This window comes from Dendronephthya gigantea, unplaced genomic scaffold, assembly GCF_004324835.1.
Source record: "Dendronephthya gigantea isolate DGI-Jeju-01 unplaced genomic scaffold, DenGig_1.0 001097F, whole genome shotgun sequence".
In the NCBI taxonomy this organism is placed as follows: Eukaryota; Metazoa; Cnidaria; class Anthozoa; order Malacalcyonacea; family Nephtheidae; genus Dendronephthya; species Dendronephthya gigantea.
In genome coordinates this window covers 1-9381 of record NW_021164107.1, presented here as the reverse complement: position 1 = coordinate 9381, position 9381 = coordinate 1, and the positions used below count along the sequence as shown (strand labels likewise).

The window sequence follows — 9381 nt, the reverse complement described above, 5'->3', positions numbered from 1 at the left end:
TCTTTCTCTAAACTGTTCTCGTAAAAGAGTATGAAACAATTTCTTATGTTTTCAATGTGACAGACGCGAGAGGAACTTCTGGGGCACTCGAATCTGATTTGCACGCATTTGCAATGGAAAAAGATCTGAGTGGAAACTACGTTGTCTTTTGGAATCACCTTTAGTTTGAAGTCCTGTATGAATGTTTAGCTGATGAACTGAAACAGGTTAGTGATAAGCCTAACTGCTCTAGCTTTTTAACAGTTCTTCATAAAGCGTCCCCCCCTTATTCCTCGATAGGAATCAAACTCAGTAACGTATCTCTGCTATCAGGTGACTATTATTTGAGAGTCTTGTTGGAACAAAACGACGAGGAGACGCCGATAACAAATGTGTGAGTCCACGACATTTATCTATCAGGGTTTGCAAATATTCAAACTACTTTCCATGTGCTTTTCTGTCTGGCTTCCCCCTATTCTCTATATTGCTGCACAGTTCACGCAATGTTATTTGTCCTGCAGAATGTAGTAGAGAAGTATAGAATCATGGATGAAACCATTCAAGATTCGATCGACTTTTCTATTTTGTTTTCAGGCTCGAGTTGTCTAACGATCTGTATCACTGATTCCTATTGACAACTAAACCAACTATGAAAGCAATGTGCCTTCAGGTGAGGATGTCGTTTAGCGGGAATGTAGCCATGTGTAGCCTTCGAAGAATGAATTAAACAAATTGGAATATTTCATTCACAGGCGATGACTAAAGTTTATGGAAAATATCACGAAGAGATTGGAGCTTTTAATGACACCAAGCTAAGGATCATCTGTTATTGATCCAGTGTTACTGCAGGAGCCTGAACTAAACTAACTTTATTCATACTGTTTCGTATTTTTAGCATTTACATGAAAATGGCATCACTAACAGGGATTGGAAGGTAAGCACGCCCTAATTTATTTATCACTACTGTCTTTATATCCTAAACTTTAACGACCATAATTTAACTTTTTCTTCTTTAGCCAGAAAATGTTTTATTGTGTTCCTCGTATGATGAAACGCTTATAAAGGTTTGTGTCGGTTGTGTATTGAACTTGTGTTTAAATTGCCCTTTAAATTGTCTTTGAAGAAACCATTCGATGTGACCATTGCCAGCAAATCCTGGAAGTCACTATAATCTCAATTCCGAGTTTTTCCGTGATTTCGTTTTACGAAAGCAGAGCGCATTCTGCAAACGTTTTAGGTTCAGTTATTTCTCATTGTTACAGATCTCAATGATAACAATTAATTTTTTAGATCAGAATTCCTATATGGAAACACTCTGTTGGTACACCAGTTACCTCGCTACCAAAATGTTAATCCCGTAGCCTGAAGAACGATCCTACAAGAAATCGTGTGACTGCTGGAGCCTGGGAGTTATACTATATGTTTGGTATGCCATATACTTCAGTTTACTCAAATTCACGTAGTGAACACGATTTGTAATGAAGCTGGAGGTAGCTTAACCTCATTTCAAAATTGGAGTACGTCAATGAAAAGTTAACGTCTTTTAGACTTTCCGGATCTTCTTTATTTTCAAAGCAGGCAAATAACCCATTGGAGAAACAAGTCAAAGAAGGGTCGTATAAATTTCCGAACAACCTCTGGAAGAATGTTAGCAGTGAAGCTAAGGATCTTATAACAAAACTGCTTACTGTTGGTCACAGAAAATGCATCACGGTTTCAGAAGCTCTGGAACATCCTTGGATGAAGGTGATGATGAAATTACTAACCGCCTTATAAACCCCGCATCTAAGATTTTTCAAAATCGGCTGACCTTTTTCGTCTGAAGTCCCAGCTTTTTCGAATTGTTAGAATTAGTTTGGTTGAAGTTTAGAACTGATACAGCTATCCAGCATAAATAAAGTCAGTTTAGTTCAGGTTTCCTCCTGTAGTAACACTGCATCAATACGGGATGACCCCTACTGGACCTCCATGAAGGACAATTTAGAACTGATAGAACTATACGGTATAAATAAAATTAGTTCAGTTAGGAGAAAGCTTTTAAAAGTGTTAGATTGATCCACGATTTAACAAGTTTTTTTTGTCTTTTGTAGGATAAAGAAATGATAGAAAAAGCAGAAAAAATGATAAAACCGACCGTGGATGGAAGATCAATGTCTCCGCCCTTATAAAAGGTATGTTGAAAACTACGATACTTGTCCCGTTCTTCCGTCCAATGACCCTTATTTTCAACTCGCAATTGCAATGAAACATTACATGTTTGCAAGTTACATCGAAATTTAACCAGCTTTCCGAAACAATCTCAAGGCGCTGTTACACTACGCAACTTTCCTTGCAAATTGCAAAACCATTCTACTCCTGAGGCATCTAAAGTTGTCAAATACGAACATCTATTACGATCTGCTAACGTTTCCTTAGTATTTCGAACACTCTTTACAAATTAACATCCTTCGGATTATAATTGCATTGCAAGTTGTAAGGAAAATTGCATATTGTATAGTAGCGCCTTCAGTAAAGTTGAAAACTCACCGTGCAATGAAACATTGCATGTCGGCAAGTTAAAAGGCAGAAAATAACTGTCACCGTACATGGTGAAGACTGGCCGACGGTCACGTTCGGCAGACGAGGCTCTGCGAGCAATAAAATACTCAGTGGCGAAGCCAGCACGACAGTTTAGCAGCATGACTGAAAATGCTTCATGTAAGATCACATCACTAGTTATTCCGATAAATAAAAGAACAGGGGCCGGTTGTTCGAAAGGTGGATAAGTCGCTATCCAACGGATAACTCACTATCCAACGGATAAGTTTTATCCAGCGTGTGATTTGGGTTGCACGAAGCTTGTATAACTTTAACCAGAGGATAAAAATCGCTATCTACCGGATAAATTTATCCAAGGTCCGGAGGTGGTTTAAATCCACTATCCAGTGGATAAATTCAAAGATACAAGGTAACACTGTAAACATTTATATAAAATAGGACAAAAATGCAATATTCCTCTTACTGTGTTTCAACAAACTAATACACATCATGATTGTATTCACTATATATTAAAAATGTTTTCGAAGTGCAATTTGTCGCAGCAGCGTTTCACGTTGCCTACACATTCCGTTCGACCGGCGATTTTTTGGACATCCTCGCATTTATAACAGGTGGTAAATTTACTATACGCTTCTAATCAGTTTATAAACGCGAATATGCAAAGAAAGATTCAACCTATTCCAAGGAAACTTGCTAATATCTAAGTAATTTCATTCACGAACATTAAAATAGTGTTTCTAAATTTGCTATGGACCGAAAGGCAAAGCGTTGCAAGGTCAAGGAATAAAATTGCAATGTGTTTAATTAATAAAATCACTGATGTGAAGTGCAAAGTTCGAGCAATCACTTGTTCAAGTCTTTCCATTCAGTAACTATACTCGAGAATTCGTAATGATTATGAATTCAATGTTGTAAATGCTTAGCAACAGCTGACGTTGTGGTACGAAATTTCAGAATAATCTGTTTTCTTCTGGTAAATTTTAACTTATTATTGGGTAGCTATCCACTTCACTATCCACGCTTCTGCAACGCGTTTTTATCCAATGGATAACTATCCAGATTTATCCGTTGGATAGGACTTATCCGTTGGATAAGTTATCCATCTTTCGAACAACCGGCCCCAGTTCCATACCTATACTTTTGTACGTGTGAAACTTTTCGCTTGATTTTCTTTAATTGTGAGAATCCGACGTGCAGCAACATTGAAATAAAGCGATAACACTAAACTTGATTGTGATAGCCCTGAGTATATACCGCTATAATAGCTTTGTTCCTCATAATGATATGCTGGATTCCTCGTCCAGGTATAACTTCTAAAACACGCCTTATTTTTACTTGTATTCCAATGCACCTAAGTTAGTAAAAACCTGACAAACCCGCTGGTAGGGTGTAAAGAATTTATTTCTAAATCAAAAACTCGCTCTTACATAAGCCACTTATTGAAAAATTTTCGCTATATATTTCAGTCAGATGGATCTCTCAGTCATTTCTCATTCCTTAGTGAACAAATAGTATTTCAGTGAATTGCTAGAACATACCTGAAAAACAGCTATAAACTTCAATTCTCAAAGATATGTTGCATACCATGTCTTTGGATGAATGCGGATGTAAAGCGCGGTTACAGTTGGTGATAGGACATTTTCCACCAGCGAGTCTCTAATGAAATGAATAATTTGTTAAACAATTAATCTTAATCACACATTAAAAGTTATATATGACCGCATCGTAATGATGTGATGCATATAACGTGACAGGGTAATCTGTAGAAGCCTTGCTTATTAATCCAGCTAACCTGACTAGTCCATTTATTTTGTAATGATCGAATTTTTGCCCGTCGGAACTACAGGACACAGAATAGGTCTTCACCCACTAATTATAATCACGACGACTTTGAGTGAAATCGCTCCGACAAACATCTTTCTTGCCGAATGCATTTGGTCCTGGTTATTTTCCGTGCAGACCAGGAAGCTGCCTCATTTAAGCGACCATGTCCTGTCGACTTATCCGCATTCCCAACACTTGTTGCTATTATCTGGGATGTTATGTGTCTTCAGTAGTGGGCCAATAATTAGTATCAATTATCTTCTGGCACCAAAACACCATCGAACAATCATCAACAAAAATGAAATGATAATGCATATAATTTTGCCATACACGGCTCCTCCAGAATTGAAACCAGTCGAGGTACAGCGTTATTCCATTGATTTGTGAAATCTTACTTGGGGGTTAACATCGAATTTATCACATTCCCATATAGGGGAATTACTGAATAAAAAAATAATGTCCAACAGTAATATGACATAATAATAAACTGAACATATACCATGTAGCCTGCAATATTTACCTTGCTTGGTATGTCAGTCCATCAAATCCATGTATGGCACAGCGATGGATGGAGGTGTAGTCAGTGATAAGAGAAAGGTAATAATTGTTAGCAACTCTGGGTTGCCATACTTTATTTGATCTAAAATTGAAACACAAGGAACAAGTAAATTATATATTATTGTCCAGGGTTGTGAGGCTATCAGCATTGTGATATCCAGGTTCATGCGTACCGCTACCATGGGACAACATTCCTTAGCGAACAAATAGTATTTCAGTGAATTGCCAGAACATACCTGAAGAACCGCCATAAACTTCAATTCTCAAAGATATTTGCCGTACCAATTCGACTCTATATGCCATAGAATCTACAATTGAGATTACAAGAACATAACTATCACACAATTGAAACTATAATTGTATATGAATCACAAGGGCCTATACAGTATAGTAACAGCATGTATTTTTGACTTCTATAACACAAGAATATACAGAACAAAATGCAGGTTTTCTTTCATATTCACATAATTACCCCCACCCCTGACAGTTACATATATATTGGTAAATGCAATTACATAATAGGAAAGGGAGAAAAAAAATCTTTTTATAACACCAGTGAATATTGTGTACGCATAATACTTAGCGCTATGACCCATGCTGTCATGCTTCCATCACCAGATATCATGAAATCATCTTGGTTTTTTAATGTTGAAATTAATCCGTTTAATTTCAAAACCACAAAAATACCACCAAAATATAGCTCGAAAATTTCTAATCAAGAAATTAATCAATATTGCTGTTAACCTGACACTGCAGTGCAGCTCTAAAAATCATATCAAATTACACAGGATTACAAAATGGAAATATAACTCGCCTTTGGAATTTCGTTTTTTTCTTCGTTATTTTTTATCCTGTCGTCTTTTAACCGTTACATATAAACTGTAAAGGCATTAGTTATCTTTTCTGATAGGATTTAAGTCAGGATGGGCAGAAAAACTCGAAAAATATAGTTTTTTTTTTGTTATTGTGTATAGCGAGGCGTTGCTCAGCCGCATGCACAAGTGGTTGTCGCGTGAGGTTAGAGGTGTCAAAAACGTAATGTTGCCTACCCCGTGGGGGTAAAATAAGCCCAGAAATCGATTTCTGGGTAAAATTGTCCCTAGAGGTCATAATTGTCAAATTTTCGCTAATATGGTGATAATTATATGCACATTTTCGGTTTTCCGTTTGTAAACACATTTGTTGGAAATATCACTACAAATCGCCAAAGCAACTGTATTTCGAGTAAAATATTTGAAAATATTGATCCCAATGTAAGCTACAAATATTTGGAGGTTTTTAGGCGAGATTTTTGGAAGGCTTTGCGTATTTTTGCTTCTCTAACATTCAATTTAAAAAGTACAAGTTCTGCAATAAATATCTTGGCTTATAGGAAAGCTTTTGAAATGAATTAAAGTTATACAATAGGTAAATGTTTTTTCTTTAAGATAATACAATTTCTAGTTGAATTGATAAAACACTTCCAGAAAAAACCGAAATTATCTGTGTGCGCCGTTTACGACCGGACAGCAATGAGTTTAGTGGTCTCATATTTATTAAAATGGGTGAAGTATTCGCAGAGTAATCACAAGTTTAAATGAGCTTACCACTTTAAAATATCCTCTGATCGCACGTCTAACTGAGAGGATCCCTTAAACATCGAGAATACTTCATTAACAAGTGCCGCATTCTGTCCTGTTTGAGAAGGTACAAGAACTTCATCTTGGGTATTGGTTACTCTTTGCTCCGTTGGAAGTTCCATTCTGTTGTATGAGGACAACACTTGTAGTTGGTGTGATGAAAGGATGCAGATTGTCCGTTGGATGTTGTGCTTTTGTATTTGAGACGGACCACATTAGATATCAGCGCAAAATTGACACATTCATGGGATTCGAACCCATGAACTCCTAAAAAGGAGTATCCGCAAAATGTGTTCTTTGTGTGGCCAGGAAAAAGAGAGAGCTACAGGGCTTCTCCCAAACCGACTGGCAGACAATACGAAACGTAGAGGACAAGACAGTACAACACAACACAACACAAAACACACAACCGACGACACAACATCCAACAACCCACAACCCACTAACTCTGTAGCTGAAACGACAAAAAATATGGTGAGTTGTTCCTAGAAAATTAAGCATCACAATTAGCATGAAGGCAATTGCTGGCTGGGGTTTAACTGACGGCATGGATATGGGGTGGCTTCTTAGGGTTGGATACTGAAACTAAACTACGATCGTCTTTGTCTGAAAAACACAAAAAAAAATTATTAGTAGCTCCCTAGAAAACGAAAAGCAAAACACAGTAAGACAAGCAGTGAGCCGTGTTTCCAGATACGGGGACAGAGATTCTTAGCTAACAGCGGGGCCACGGGGTCTACTTCTATTTAAAAAATTAATTATACATACCTTGATCCTACCTAAAGAAAGAACTCACTTACCTGAGAAAAACGGTCGCAGACGGCTCTGTTTTATAGCCTGTAGGCTCTTGCATAATTCAGCAAAATTAAGACAACTTGATTGGTTATTTCTGTACACAGGTCAATTTGTCATTGGTCAATTTTTGTACTCCACGATTGGTTCAATAAAAACCAATCAGATTAGTTAATCTATATTCAAAATTTGATACCGTTTCTTTGATATTTGCAAGGTGATTGCACAACAAATGTTCGATTTCACACGTTTTGGAGCATATTCCAAGCTAATGTATCACAGTATGAGTGTATTTGTTCGATTATTTCTCTCATGAAGTTCACAAGAAATTACAGTTCAATCATTATTAAAAGGCTTTATTCCCCTACCAGCTTTAGAACCCCATCGAACAGGAAAGTCGAATTTAAAAGGCAAGTAAATCTTTCAAACTGTTGTAGCACTTGAATTCTGTGGTACATTTAACTACTGAACCTTTCAGAATATTGTAGAATTGGGCATGGCATGGAATAATAGTAAATATAGCAAACTCACAAATTCGCAAATGTAGTAAATTTCAAGGCTAAATATTGCAAATTCCAGTAGAAATACGGCGTTTTACCGCCATGCATACATAGCTATTCACAGCTACGATATTCACGTGTTGTATATATCAATATTACACATCAAAGCGGCCTAATTCTTGGATATTGCCTAAATGCAAACGAAAACCGGTTGCAGTGGTTTAGCTCACATATTCAGGATTATTTTGATATCTTTAGCGTCAAAATCAAGCCTTTAGAAGATTTTTGCCCATTTTTATATAAACATACCTGATGATATGAATTATCGCATCACCGGCAATAATATTTCACAATAATAAAAATTTCGGGCCAAAGCCGAAAATCTGACCTAGGTCCGATTCGAGCTTGCCTTAAGCACGTGATTAGCAATGATTATCGCTTAGAACTTATAAAATGCTCTTTCTTTGATTTTTTTGCACATACTACACCAAGAATTACTCAGAATTAAAACAGAATGATAACATGTCAAATTCTAGACATTTTGAAGACAACAGAGACCAAAAAAGCGAAAAAATGGAATTTCCAAAAATATTTTGCAATGGGTGAGTAATTTCAGATAACAAAGCAAGCTATTATTTTAATTCTTATTTTCACGTATAATACAAATGCAGTTTATAACTATATGCTGGTTGGAATATACTATTCAAAGAATCGTTTTAACCGCTATCGTTTACTGGTATTCCGGGTCTTTAGCCCAAATACTTGCTGAGATATTTAATGTTTTTCTTCTGTGCGACAATATTGTCAGGAGTAATAGCCTAATAGGGACCAGACGGGAATTAGATATTAGTACTTGTATATAATAATTGTAGGAAAAAAATATTCCCTGTGAATATCTTCATAGGAAAAAGTATCAAAACGGATTATTTTCAACATTAAAAAACCAAGATTATCTGATGATATCTGGTGATGGCAGGCATGACAGCATGGTTCTTAGTGCCAACTACTTCGCAGGGCTACGTGTTATGCCTACACCATATTTTTCTGTACAGTTCCATCATTCATTTACACTGATGTTGTATAATTTTTTTTTTATTTTCCCTTTCCTATTATGTAATTGCAGAACGAATATTCAATATATTAGTGTACCACATAAAAACTCATTATGACAATGGCTATCGGACGTCTATTGCATCGGAGATACGACTTGTGGTAAGCCAAATTCAATGTTATTTCTTGCGATTTTTCTATGATATCTTACATTGTTTTTTTGTAAAGATTCTTCAATGTTTTCTCAGTCTGCGAGCTGACAACGTCAAGGCCTTTTGCAAGACAAAAGTGGAAAAGTCAAATTCACTTCGTATGTTAATTGTTCTGAAAGGAAAACGTTGGTTAATGATGATAGTGCAAGGCATGTCAGGTATTCTGCTTCCAAAATTCCTTTTCTTGTTAGTGTAATACATTCTCATTTTTGTTTTAGTTCTGCAGAAGATAAGACAACCGGGATTGTTTCACTGCCTTACAGCGAGGCGATGAATGTTATTCCTGTGTGCTTACAACAGGTAAACTTT

At 36.5% G+C, this 9381-nt stretch overlaps 1 protein-coding gene and 1 long non-coding RNA gene across 5 annotated transcripts; both read left to right on the top strand.

Moving 5' to 3' along the window:
* Nucleotides 1-333: 333 nt before the first annotated feature.
* LOC114544996 lies at nt 334-775 on the top strand. The gene is made up of 3 exons (XR_003690714.1): nt 334-373; nt 574-649; nt 732-775. It is a non-coding gene; the product is annotated as an uncharacterized LOC114544996 (long non-coding RNA).
* Nucleotides 776-1313: 538 nt separating this feature from the next.
* On the top strand, nt 1314-7723 carry LOC114544997 (calcium/calmodulin-dependent protein kinase type II delta chain-like). 4 transcript variants are annotated; one of them, XR_003690716.1, is made up of 4 exons: nt 1314-1405; nt 1555-1725; nt 2070-2150; nt 7682-7723. XR_003690716.1 is itself a non-coding variant. In XM_028563435.1 (3 exons), the coding sequence occupies exons 1-3, from the start codon at nt 1458-1460 to the stop codon at nt 2145-2147; spliced, it is 261 nt and encodes an 86-aa protein (XP_028419236.1). In that variant the 5' UTR covers nt 1396-1457; the 3' UTR covers nt 2148-2287. The 4 variants fall into 4 exon arrangements, 1 of the variants encoding a protein (XP_028419236.1); XR_003690717.1 differs by lacking the exon at nt 7682-7723 and adding an exon at nt 4848-4887; XR_003690715.1 differs by lacking the exon at nt 7682-7723 and having other exon boundaries at nt 2070-2287.
* The last annotated feature ends 1658 nt before the right edge of the window (nt 7724-9381 follow it).